The 13,714-nt window shown below is 44.5% G+C and overlaps 1 protein-coding gene across 11 annotated transcripts in view; it reads right to left on the minus strand.

Annotated features, from left to right (window-relative positions):
- Nedd4l (NEDD4 like E3 ubiquitin protein ligase) overlaps window positions 1–13,714 on the minus strand; it is a 319,440-nt gene that overhangs the window by 117,371 nt on the left and 188,355 nt on the right. Inside the window, exon 1 of one of the 11 annotated variants that reach the window (XM_040741701.1) lies at window positions 11,337–12,727. The exons of 6 other annotated variants lie outside the window; for them this stretch is intronic. In XM_040741701.1, the coding sequence (XP_040597635.1) occupies window positions 11,337–12,434 (1,098 nt within the window). In that variant the 5' untranslated portion in view covers window positions 12,435–12,727. Of the gene's footprint in view, window positions 1–11,336; window positions 12,728–13,714 lie in introns of those variants that run through there. 4 more of the 11 variants (XM_040741705.1, XM_040741703.1, XM_040741702.1 and 1 more) reach the window with 4 other exon arrangements.

Genomic DNA, 13,714 nt, shown 5'->3' on the forward strand with positions numbered 1-13,714 from the left:
CTTCCAACAACAAAGAAGAAACTACTTCCTGACTCTGTCTGAAATTATAAAAATCTAACACCAGGCCTCCTCTTTCAAGAAGTGGCATTTCAAAAGCCACAAAAATGTGCTCAGTTAATATTTGCAGCAGGGAGATAAAGCAGTGACTGAGAGAGAGTCATTTGGGTCCAGGCTCCAACATGACAGACCAGCCCGGCCCTGGCTAGAGTTAGAACCCCACTTTCACTGAACTTCTAACAGTTGGAAACTGGTGAGGAAATTACCCTATCACCTCTATGCTATTCCAGGAGATAAGCTCTGTTCTACATTTGACAATACTCAACAGAATACCCTTCTGCCTTTAATACATAGGTGTCACCAAGCTGTATCCTGAATTCATTTTGTGGAGCACATTCCTAAGCCCAGCAAGAGACCCCACATAACATGCAGACTGGTGAGTGATGAAGGCAAGAACAGATGACTTGTTGTCACATCCATGGTTATTACTAACTAAACAGGTCTATGCTGGCAGTTTCATCCACTTACCTTATCCCTGACTATATGTCAGAATTGCCTGTGTATAACTCCAGGCGATAACACTGTTGCGTTTGAACACTGCTGCCCTGGTGCTGCTGTTTGGGAAGACTGGGGAACCTTTAGAGGTAGAGCCTTGCTAGACAGAAGAAGTGAGGCATCAGGGGCAGGTCTTTAAGTTTTATAACTCATCTTACTTTCTGGTTCCTGACTATGTATGAAATGTGACCAGCGATCTCCTACCCATATCTGCCATAATGGCTTGTATCCCCTTAAATGTTTATCAGAGAAAACCCTTCCCTTCAGTTGCTTCTTGTCTAGTATTGTCAAAATAACAAGAAAAATAACTAATCCTTTACTACTTCATAGGCAACAAACCTACACTGGTCACAAGTATTTTTTTTTCATACTAGATAATCACAATCAATACAAGTCTGCAAATCTGACTGCATTGCTTGTTGAAGATCCTAGCCCACTGAGTGTTAAGTGAGCATAATCAATAAATGAACATAAAATATAAGTAGCAAGTCACAGTGGCACAGTCCTGTGACCTCAGTACTTAGAGGCAGAAGCAGGAACCCTGGGAGTTCAAGACCAGCCTCAGCTATAGATCAAATTCTAGGCCAGTCTAGGTTTTATTCCACCATGTTTCAAAATGGACAAAAAATACAGATTAAAAAAAATCTGGTGGCCAGTGGTTTATGAAAAACAAAACGTCACCATGTAATCACATCTGCTGTGTCGAACCATTTAAACACCATTCTGAATGCAGGATGCAGAATGAAGTAGCCATTTCAACATGCTTGGGAACACTGGCATGCACTTAGTTTTCCTAAGGGTTTTAAAGCAACGTGGTATTAAACTTTAGATCCCCGGTCTATAAATACTGCCATTATTGCTGTCTGTCCTCTGTAGGCCCTACTGCCCACTCTGTCCCTTCTTTCCCACTTTGGCAAATCTTCCTGCATCTGTTTTGCTTGGCAACACACACCAGCATTCCAACAGATGTCACCTGGCCCCTGACTGCAGATTGCAACACATCAGGCAAAACAAGAACTCTGTGCAAAGGGAAAACAACACGCAGTGGGGTTCCTGTGACAGGAGGTCCTTGACCTGCAGATGCAGGGTGGGGGAAGCTGAGCATCACTCCACCCTTTCACCCCACTGTGTCCAGGACCACTGAAGGAATGCTCTCAAGCCCCATTATACCTAGTGGGAGGTTCCTCCCGGCCCCAAGACACCTCTTCTCCTCCCACACAGAACCTCTACACAGGCCTGGTTCCTTCGCCACAGTAAAGGGGATCAGCTAGCTTCCATTACTTTATGACACCCATAGGACTTCCGTAGAAATCATGTTGTCTGTTCCCCCCTTTTGCAAGCACACGTTGTAAGAAATATTTGCACTATCTCAAAGGAATGTCTATTTCCTGCGCAGCCACTCCAACTCCCCACTTTCTCCAGTGGATTTAAGACTGTCATGTGCCCGCCCTTAGGTCCTCAGCGGACCAACGAAATGTGTGGCAGGCACAGGATGAGCTGACGACCCAGAACCTGGAGAATACATTCCAGACCTTGCTCCCAGAAAGTGCTTCTGAAGAGCCTGCCTCACACCACGGGTGAAGCTTGCAGGATAAATGAGCCATTTTAAAAGCCATATATCTGCTTTGTGGCCCACACATTATTCATCAATGGACAATATGCCCCATAATAAATGCGGTCTGCAAATCAGGAGCTGACTCTCCCTGCTGCAAAGCTGCAAAAATACATCCACCCACATCCTGGCATGACACAGGCAGCAGAAAACAGCTCGAAATAACACTCCCCGGAGGAGCATAAAAGCTCCCCATTTTCCAGGCATTGCAAAAATGAAAATGTCAGGTTAAATACTGAGGTGAGATGACCTCCTATTCCTGGTACTCGGGAGAATGACTGGGGACGGAGGAAGGGTTAGAGATAGCAGTGTAAGTCAGGGACCAGGACCTTCCATCTTTGAAGGGGACATTAGCTGACAACAGCCTTCCCCATTGGCTCTCAGCTCCTATAGCCTTGAGCAGCCTTAGTGTAGTGGCCACTACAGTCCATGTCTACCCACCAGAGCCCTTCTATGGCGTTCCATCTCCATATGCTCCATTATCTGTGCACCCCATGGCGATGCCACTTCATGATGGGCTCTGTACACCATCTATGAGTTTACGTTTAACGGTTAACAACACAATCCAAACTTGGTGACAGTCTCCATGAGAAGCTTTCTAGATTAAGTCAGCCCATGGACACATCCATGTAGTTTCATCTTAATTGAAATGGGAATATACAGACTCTGGGTCCTGGGTTGTCTAAGATTAGAAGTGAGATGAGTACTAAACATGCATGCATTCATTTCTCTCTGCTATTTTGAGTTTCTGCTGCCATGACCTCGCTGCAGGGATGGACTGTAAACTGGAATTGTGGGCCAAATGAAACCTTCCTCCCCTTCCTCCCCCTTAGAACCACTCAGGATTTTTCTGTTTCATCACCAGGATACAGATACCACGTGCAGAGCTGCATCTATACCATTGCCTGGGCTCCTCCTGGCAGGCTGACCTTGCAGTCCTCAACGGCAAGTGGGAAAGGTGTGACTCTGGATTTTCTATCATTGACTTAAAAAATATGCATGCATGCATGCATACATACATAGTGCAATATGTGTGTATGCATATATAATGCAATCTTCTTTCAAAATTTCCCAATTTATACCTGACCAAAGAAAGACTGTAACCCTTACTTTCACTCCCCCCAGACTCAGGTATTTTCTAGATTAAGCGACTACATACCCTCATCCCCATGATGAAATACTGATTTCCTTGTATGTATCTTTTTATAAGCTGTCTTGTTGTTGTGTGACACAACTTCGGGGGGAGACCCTACATATACATCTGCTCACCCTTTATAAGGACCCCATGACAAGTCAAAGTATGGATACCCTCAAAGTTTAATTTGGTGAACCAGTTAGGGTTACTATAGAAGCAGAAATGACTCAGACACTAACGTCCACCCCATATAGGTGACAGCTCATAAAAGCTAGGGACCTGGAGCACACTGCACAGCCTTCAGGCAGTTCAACAGGATGGAGAGTCTTTTCTAACTGACTCGGTTGTTCTAAACCTCTTCCAGGCAGATGGTCTGGTGTGAATCTTCTTCATAGCTCTGCTTGTCTGAGAGTGAATCTCAGCCATCATTCTTACTCTGAGAGGGAGGGACCTAGTTAGTCTGGTCAGTTTCAGGAATTTTCTGAAGTTGTCTACCTTCCTGTTTAAGGAGCTTCCCTGCAGGATGGAATGTTTTACTCTCAAGAGGATCAACATTTGTCCATCAGTCACACTTCCTCCTGGGTTCTGGAGAGGCAGAAACTTCTGTGACACCACAGTCCCTGGGTCAGTACCTATGGGGCCATTGTGGCATCTTGCTTTTTTAAGTGTCCCTGTGTTGCATCAGAAGTTCTCTGAGAGTACAAGGCCATTATGGGCAAGGACCACCACACACCACCTCAGCATCTCTCTCATTCATGTGTAACTCCTATTTTTACAGGGATTATGAACTGTTCATCAGGGATCAAGATGGCCCTGTGCCCTCTGAACTCCAGGTATGAAGATGTTTAACTTAAACTGTCTCTGCCAAGAGGGAGTAAGACGAGTAAGTAAATCGTCTTCCTAGGCAATAAAGTCAAAACTCTTAAGGAAATGTCTCAATTGATTTTCCTGATTGGCTACCTAGGGGTAACAGGTATTCATGTGATTGTAATAGGGATTTGGGAGGCAGGGGAGATTTTAAAATATGAAATGCTTAAAAAAAACCCTCCAAGTTTAATGGCAATATGTATGACAGGAATTGCTATCAAACAAGAATTAAAATACAAGTACTTTAATTTCAGGAAGACATTCTTGTGATCAGGATTTTAAAAATAAAATAAAAGGCCAAAAAAAAAAAAACCCTAAAAAACAAAAACAAAGACAGAACCAAAAAAAACTACCAATTCATCTATTACACATGTGTGAAAGTAGAAATGAAAATTTGCAAAATTCAATGTGATAAATATATGGAAGAAGTTTAAGTTAAAGAGTTTTTTTTTTCATTTCCAATGGGCCCTAGACACAACTGCAGCAGTACAATACTCTCAGAACCCTTCTTTCTCCCACATCTGCTTTTTGTAACTTTATGGGAAGCAAGAATAACACTTAAAAAGCATACAGTAAAAGGAGGCAAGGTGTGGCTCAGCATTGGGGACCTTCTTAGCATATACAGCACATCAAGTTCAGCCCCATCACCTCAAAACAAAGCAGAAAACAAGTATGCCTTCATAAAGACCTCTGATTAGATTATAACTTCATTTCAACTAACTCCAACATTCGAGCCACAGAACTTTAACCTCAGATTTTAAAAATAGCTAATTTTCAAAGAAACATTCCAAAGCCATATCAATGGATACTGCCATCAGCAATCTCCAATTGTTAAGTGACATGATTTAATTAATATGGGGTTAAATCATCTGAAACACTTAAACTAAATTAAAATGGTTGAGGCTGTATGCAATCTATTGAGTAAGTATAAAACCATGATGCACAAGGCCACATGATGCCATGAAGCCATTTTATTTATTAAAGAAAGGAAATGATAAATAAAATAATAAATAAGAGAAGCCCAGAGTTGGTGATGCTAGTCTACCACTCACTTGGTATTAATTTGATAAGGAAGTTAAGAAGTATTTTAGTTCTGTGATGCAACATTTAGCCTGAAATCTGGATTTGAAAAAATTCTAGATTTTTTGGGGGGGTGGGGTGGGGTAGGGAGGAGGCTAGAGTTTTAACATGCATATTCCAATATTTCTGACATATCTCAAGCATCTACTCAACTAAATTCTAAACCTCTGGACCAAGCATTTTCCTTCCTCTCTAAGTGGTACATATATGACCCTGCATTCTAAAGGAACATGGTAAAGAACTCTAGAAGTGAGATGTCAAGCATTAAAAAGTCAAGGAAATGGGCAAATGCAAGATGCATGGGCTGTTACATATATTTCAAAGGACTGCACTTCTCAAATCTCTAGAATAAAAAGAAATACTATCCTCCTTGCAGGATGGGGCTAAATCAAGCACCACTAATCTTGACTATCCCCAGCACGGAGAAGTCCTTAGGAAAGGACAGCTTCTGGTTCATACAGATGCCTCCAAGTTATTATAAACAAGCAAGAGCCACGGGACTCCTGGTCACATATAAAAAAAGCAAAACAAAACTGGCAGTATAAATTTTAAGATTTCTGGAATGAGGATTTTCCCAGAGAGGTTTATTTTCTTGCTATGTGGTAGAATTTTGTATTCTTTACTAATACTTAAACACTGAATGGTTTTGGAAAATGAACGACGGTTGTGCTTTTGGGAGCAAAACCAGATACTCCATTTACAAAATCAACCCCCACCCCCTGAATTTGCTGAAGAGGAACCCAGGTCCTCTCACACCATAAGCTTTTTTCCTAGTACATTTCCAGCCTCAGAGACACGAAGTATCTCAGCTTCAAAATTTAACAACAATCATCAAATCAATGGAATCAGGGCTCCTTCCAAATTAATTATACCTTGATCTCTCTGGCTCCCTTGACTGAGAAATAGGAGCATTTGACCTCTAAGTCTCAGAACAGGGTACAGTTCTCGAATGATCCCCATCTAAGAAGCAGGCCTTTTGAAATTCAATCTACTCCACCCTCTATCCCCCAAATTAACTTCCTGTTCAAACGTGGTGCTGCTAAGAGACACTTGGATTCAGGACATAGCCTCAAACTGGCCAGGACACAGAGACTTACTTTTAGGCCCACTCAGACTGGGCCACCTGTCTCCCTTAAGCATACCTCTTCTGCAGCTCAGCTGGCTCAAGAAATTCAAAGTGAAGCCATCAAGTATGTGGCAACCTCATACATAATTACACAATGAACCTGAGAAAGGAGCGTCTGTAAAACCCTTTTAGCAATCTCACCAACTAGGAAGCCCACCTTTCACCATTTCTCCTTTAGTGCTCCATCCTTTGATACCTCAAGAGGGGTATGCAAGGCAGTGAGCGGGCTTCTTGTCTACGGTTGTTTCTTCCAGGTGGGGCATACATTTCTACACCTCTTGTGTGAATTAAACCCAAGGATTGTAACATGCTAATTAATGTCTCATGATGCCAGTCTTCTGGCATTTATTAAAGAAATTTCGTGCCTGTCACTGTGTACTCAACCAACAGCTTCAGCATCATTTATGAGTTTCGCCTTCCCTTATCATCGCCACTGTCTCAAGTGGCACAACTAGGAGTTTATGTAGTTAGAGAATTTTATAAAGCCCTTCCAGCAAGAATATGGATTATTTTCATTAAAAGAATCTAGTTGGTGGCTTCAATTGTCACAAGTAGTAAGGACCCACTCAGATTAGTGTTGGCCACATAAAAATAGCCAACCAAACAGGACCATGCAAGGGGTCTAATATTTTAAGACAAATATTAAGGAATAAATGTCTTTTGTCCTTATGAGGCCCTATGAAGAGACAGTTAAATTTATTAGTATGTATCATGAGATTAGAGGTTGACTTTAGAGACCTGGAAACTCGACCTCAAGGCTTATCCAACAGCTGCACCCATGAGCACATTCTCTGTTAGGCAGGGTCTACTGAGGTTTGTCTCCAGCAGCGCCTTCACTTTAAAGTCACACAATCAGGACACTTCCCACAGATGTCTCTGCCTATGTGGAGTGTGTGTGACCTTCACCACTGGAAATCCATCACAGCAAAATGACATGGCCAAAGGAAGTAAATGTGCAGTCAAAATGTCTGCAAGATTAAAAACAAACAACCATGAAATAGAATCAAAGGTCCTTTACTCAATTCTTTTTAAGAACTGAATTATTATAGGGCCGCTTGGGGTGCAAGTGCTTAGGAAAGACCTGATGATGGAAGAGAAGAATCTGATGAGACACAGAGGTCAACATGTCCTCGTTGGCCATCCAGGCACGCTGCCCTGTTCATTAGGAACTGACTGCTCACAGGTACCATTTGGGTCCTGAGTCCAGCTCCTGTACAGACAGCCTTCCTTGCTTTTAACTAACAAGAATGACACTTTACAGGGGCTTGGGGGATGGGTAGGGTATGTTCAGTGATGATAGAGGATGCTGAAGAAGGGGTTTAACTCTCCCAGGCTCCAGAGCCAGACAAGTGCCTGCAGCTGAGGGCCCCAACTGCCTCCCACTCCAGGAGGACAGTGCAGTAGTGCTCCATGGTTTTCACCCAAGTATGCTGTATCACAAGGAGCTTTAAAACTACCTTTAGGCTTAGTATGTGCTGTGTACTGTGTGTGTGTGTGCTCTCATCATATACACATAAATTACTATAGAATACAGTAATGGTAATGTCATCACACATGATTCTACCTCATGCCTTTACAGTGGCTTAACAGTGCTCCACAGGCTGGTTGGCAAAGCCCAGTAAGATGGCTATGCCCCACACATCCTACTTCCCGAGTAAGATGAGAATAAGAATAAGGTTCTTCAACCGTGAAGTGGCAAACCATGAGCTGTCACTCCAAGTGCCAGCTGTCTCGGGTGACAAACACTACAGTGTCCACCCCATGTGCTGCCTATACAACTTTTAAGACAATGCTAAAATAGTTGAAATTAAGTCATATAGTGCTGGGTTATTCTCATGTATGACCTCACAAAGAGAGATCAATATACCTCAATACACCTGAAAGGAAGAAAAACAAAAACAAAAACTTACAAAGTCTGTCAAAAAAAAAAAAACCAACAAAACAACGAAAACAAGTCAATCAAAGCAATACAACTTTCCCCTTTACCCATTACAATGCTATTTTTTTTCAAATAAACTGATGGCTAAATTTTCACTGACTGTTTTTTTTAATAGCTATAAAAAACTAATATTAACATATTTTTTTCTGTAAAAGCCTCTTCTCTAGGAGACACTAAACTGAAATTCTCTCCAGATAAAACTATTCTGCATATTCCTTTGCCTTCCACTGAAGTTCGTCTGTATTCACAAAAGGCCACTGTGCTAGGGAAGACTCTGGGGGACGTTCAGAGCGCCTGTGGAGGAAGGTAAGCCTCTCTCTTCTACTATTATGTGTGGCAGGTATGAGAATTCCTGCTTTTGCTTCTGGGCCCTCAGCAAAATTAAGAAATCCTCAGCCCCTCTAAGTAACTATGTCACATCCATGGAAGACCTTGAATGCTTAATAGTATCAATTGTACTGGAAAGCTGGCTGTTCAGGCTTGAGAAATAGAGCTTGGCAGTTCTGTGTATAAAGTGTGTTAGTAAAGATGGCACAGCCTTCTCAGGATAACTCGAATACAGTCGAGAAGCTTAGATTAAAAACCTGATCTAAGACAGTAACTAACTCATTAAGAGACATCTAAGAACTGCTTGGACACAGTGGGTGCATTCTAAGACCCTGGAGGTCTTACTACAGCCGATGGCTTTGCAGATTTCCTCTGTGGATGGTGACCAACGTGGGAAAGCCTACTCTTACACAGAATTCCCCTAGAATTTTTCTCTAAGAATCCAACTAGGTAACATTTTTAGATTTGGCCACACCATAACGTTTGGGAGGCCCGTTTACAGGCAAGCTGAGCACACTGTGCACAAGGAATTCCAAATCAAAAGATTTTTCTACATCACTCAACCCAGACTGAATCAATAGTACTTAAATTTTCATTGAAACTAATGATGAAATGTCCTTAGACTAAAGAAGTGGATATCGGAAACAGCAATGGGGGCTAGTGCCAGCCAGACTGTAGAAGCGCCCAAGTGGATGTTTTCCTTCAATATAAACAAGGCCCAGGCAGCTGCTGGCCAAGCCTGACACCCTCAGTCCCTATGATACACATACAAAACTGGTGAATTGGCAGATAGTACACAACCATGTCTGCTTGCTTCTAAGGAAAAGTCTTTTGCTCAAAAGAAAAGCTTTGGCGTGCCAACCATGTGCTTATTATTTACATATCCAAAGTACATGTCTATGAAAGACTGTTCTCTAGGTAGCCCTCTGTCCCCAAGGCAAGCTCTTTGTTCCAGAATGTTCTTCTACATCATCAGTTCTCAACCTGAGGGTCACAACCCCTCTGAGAGTTAAATGACCCTTTCACGGGGGTTGCCTAAGACTATTCTGCATATCAGATATTTACATAACAATTCATACAGTAGCAAATTTACAGTTATGAAGTAGCAATGAAAATAACCTTATGGCTGGGGGTTACCATGACACAGGGAACTGTATTAAAGGGTCCCAGCTGAGAACCGCTGCTCTACATAGTTGTTATAAGTTAGATGAGCCTTCTTAAAATCTATATTATTTTAGGATATATTATTTTTATAATTTCATTAAAAATTCTAGACTGAGAGTTTGGTCATGTAACTGTATCTGCCCTCAACACCCGAACATCACAACGACTGCAGTTTTCAGTGGCCACCTCAACCCGAGGAAAGGCACCCCTCATCGGTGGGTGTACCTGGCTGAACATATGTGATGGTCTAATAAAGCTCGGAACTGTTTCATTCCTTGGGGTAGGTTAAACAAACTACACTATCGAAACTCACAAAAACTTGTATCAGAGCAGAGGAAGTTGGTTCAGACCAAGAAAGGTTCAAGACTTAATGGACGTAAAGAAAATAAGAATAAAATCCATTTGCCTTTCACATCTGTTTGTTCCTTCCCAAGGGTGGAAAAAAAAAATCAGTAATGGAGGAACGATAAAGTTTGCTTGAGTCACCAGAGAGACTTCCAAACACAAACTGATAAAGGGCCACAGTATTCTAGGAGACCAACTCAGCCACCTACTTTAAAAAGACAAGACACACTGAAACCCCAATAAAAAGGCCCACAGGCATCTCACAATCCTGAAACTATGAAGCACATGTAGTTCTGGGGAGAGGGTTATTTACAAACAGGAGGTTGTTCTCCGGGAAAACACTCAATGAGTGACAGCTAGCACAAGGAAACCTGACTGATTAAAATTTCACTAGGTGTCATGTCACCACGGGCTGGGAAGTCAGCAGCTGTCTTTCTGTACTCCATTTCACCGAGAGGGAATGAACAAAAACCCACATGCAGTGAAGCCGGAATCTTCTTTAGGAGTCTGTTTCTGCAGCTGGAGACAAGGCACTATTCCCTATCAGCATCCTTGGCTTAGCCACTCAAGTGGGCTGTGCTAAGTCACACTGCTGTGAAATAAGTCCTCACCACAACTTTCTCTAACTTTGCCAACCTGCACACAAAACACACCTTCCCCGCAGTGACAATACTTTTGATCAGAATAGCCTAATGGCATAAAAGCCAACAACAGCAAATTTTATAATGAGGACTAGTGATGTCATTAGGAAGAACCAAGTACAACTTCGATTAAGAGTCTCAAATGCCTGTTCCTACAGCCTTTCGGCTTTATCTGAGAGTTGTCAGGGACCAAATTTGCAAGCAAGGTTTCATTCAAATCGCTTCCAACATCAGCATATTTAGGCACTGACTTGACTTTTAGCAGAAATGTATTTTTTGTAATTCTTTCATTCAGAAGGAAAACTAAAAAGGGTGTTTTAAACTTGGGATTCCAAAACAGATGGAGCCTTTTCCCATCAATGACCTACAGAAAAGGTATTTTCAGAAAGGCAAACCAGCTCCACGGACCGCTACAAAACACTGGGTTCCACTGACTCCAACAGGGAGGGACATTCCCTCATGAGAGGACCGCGCTGTAAAATAACCATGCTTTCTGGGTTGGCCCGGTCCCTTCTGGGTCACTCAAGCATGTGCACCTGCGGACTTACCGGAGCGCCAGTTCCAGAGTGTCCAGGGCTCTTGGGGGTCTCCTCTTGGTTCTGGAGAGCTTCTTCAGGTCCCCGAGTCACAAGAATTCGGAAATGCTGCTGTCCTGCATTTTGATCCTGCCTGATCTTGAACATACATCCTGGACTCTGTGGGGACCTCTCTGAATTTGTCCTGCGGATCTCAGGAACCATCCTACTGGCCCGAGGCGATGCCTCTGGGGTCCTTCGGTCTTCGGTGGGGCTAGCCCGGCCTGCTCGGGGTTGGGTGGGGTATGATGTGCTCCTCTCCAGCCGAATGCGTGGATACCTTACCAACCTGTCCCCCTTAGTGCCAGTGAAGCCGAAGTTGAAGTCACCTCCTAGCCCTAGAGTGCCTTGCTGGGGTTGTTGCAGCTGAAAGACAAAGCAGCGCTTTCCAGAACTCCCAGAAGCGTCTGGAACATGCTGGAGGGACCAGCGTCTGGGTTCTGCCTGGCCATCCGGGCCGAAGGGCAGCAGCCGCACCTGGCGCACATCGGCACTGGAGGCTCTGTGCTGAATGCGCAGGCCTGGGGTGGCCTCCTCTTTATCCTCAGCCAGGCGGGGACACTGACCACGGTGGTCACAAGTACCGTTGATCACGGTCCCTGGGTCCCAGGCTGCCCTTGGAGGGGAGCTTCCCGGAGTGTCCACTGGAGAAGGCTCCGATGAGCTGATCTGAGCCGAGACCCTTGTGACTGCGGCCTGGTCTCCGAGGTCAGCCTGGGCACTCGGGGGCCTGTCCTCAGGGCCCTCGGGTGGCACGCAGCTGTCTGTGGCACCATCTGCGGCCTTGCGCTGCAGGGAGATCTGCACCGAGGAGCTTCGGGTGGGCCTGGTGTCCACTCCAGCCAGGAGCTGTGGTATGAACATGGAGGAGCTGCGCTTGAGAGCACCCACGCCCTCCTGCAGGCCACTGTCCTCCCCTGTGTTCTGGGTGAAGGGGTGCGGGCTGCTTCTCCGTGGCAGCGTGTGGAATGCCATGAAAAAGTCCTCTTCTCTCTCCTGGTCTAGAATCTCAGACTCGGGGGCCGTATTGCTGCGGCCAGAGCCAAAATGAAACCGAAGCCGATGGGCCATGGTGACCAGGGGGGCCAGGAGGGAGAGGGCGAGCGACAACACGCCCAGCAATGCCAGAAGTCAAAACCCAAAGACACCAACTCCAAGAAAAAGCGTCCCATCTGCCAAACCGTTAGCACTGCGGCACCAAGAGCGACAGATAGCAGAAATAGCCCAAGTGGCAAGAAGCATTCCAGGCATGATTGGATAGGAGCAAAAAGCTCTCATCTACTCTGTGACAGAGGGTAGGATGGCCGGAGACACATGACCGCCTGCTCCCCCTCCAATGCCAGCTTCTGGACTTAGTGAAGTTTCCCCTCTCTTGCTGTTTTCCCCCCCTCTGAAGAGCAAGAGCCTGAAAGGGCACCTTCCCAGCTGCTGCTGTTGTGTCAGAAAGGGGCGGCCCAGCAGGGAGCTCGGGCAGCTGACTGAGGCAGCAAACACACTCAACAGCCATGCCGCTGTAAATCTGACCCATCATGCTCACAGGGCAAGCAGGGCTTTCCCAACTACCTAGAGCACTAGGTCCCTCTCCCTTACTGATGCCAGGGACCCTGCACCAAGCACGAGCACTCCAAGGTATGTCCTCCACCTCCCCACCGCACCAAAGAACAAGTGAAATACAGCTCGGCTGCAGGGCGAGCCTGCTCAAGCATCAAATGTTATGTTTCTGTTATGATAGCACTACACTACCACGAGGGAATGCAGAGTAATAAAATGTACTATAAATACGATTACACACCCTACGGAATTAGTGTCCCTTTAATGGGAAATAATTAGACCATGATCTACAAGTAACAAAATAGCCAAGTGAAGGCACAGGGGGCACAACACTGCACAGCCAGCTGTGACCCTGGCCCAGCTCTTGCTACTTACTATAAACACATTCTTCATTAAAAGAGGGATGTGTGCGTCACATACAGCAGGATTGCCAGACAGCAGTTAACAGAGAAAAGAAGCCCACCTGGAGAAAACAATCTCTCTCACATCACACACTCACACTCACACTCTCTCTCTCAGACACACACACACACACAGAGAGAGAGACAGATAGACAGAGAGAGAGAGAGAGAGAGAGAATTGAAGAGCAGTGTGTATGTGGGCTTTGTAGTCCTTTAACTTAAATATCATACAGAAGAATTGCCTGGAGCTGTTTTCCAGGGAGAACTCAGCACAAACCTCGAATCTTGCTGTCTGCAAGGAGCCAGAAAAACCCTGAGAACTAAAAGTGTATGCCCCAAATCCTGTCATTGGAGATTCATAATGAACCTGAAAATATTCTCTACACTTTAAATATACTG

The sequence above is a fragment of the Mesocricetus auratus genome, unplaced genomic scaffold, assembly GCF_017639785.1.
Source record: "Mesocricetus auratus isolate SY011 unplaced genomic scaffold, BCM_Maur_2.0 Super-Scaffold_6730, whole genome shotgun sequence".
Classification (NCBI taxonomy): Eukaryota; Metazoa; Chordata; class Mammalia; order Rodentia; family Cricetidae; genus Mesocricetus; species Mesocricetus auratus.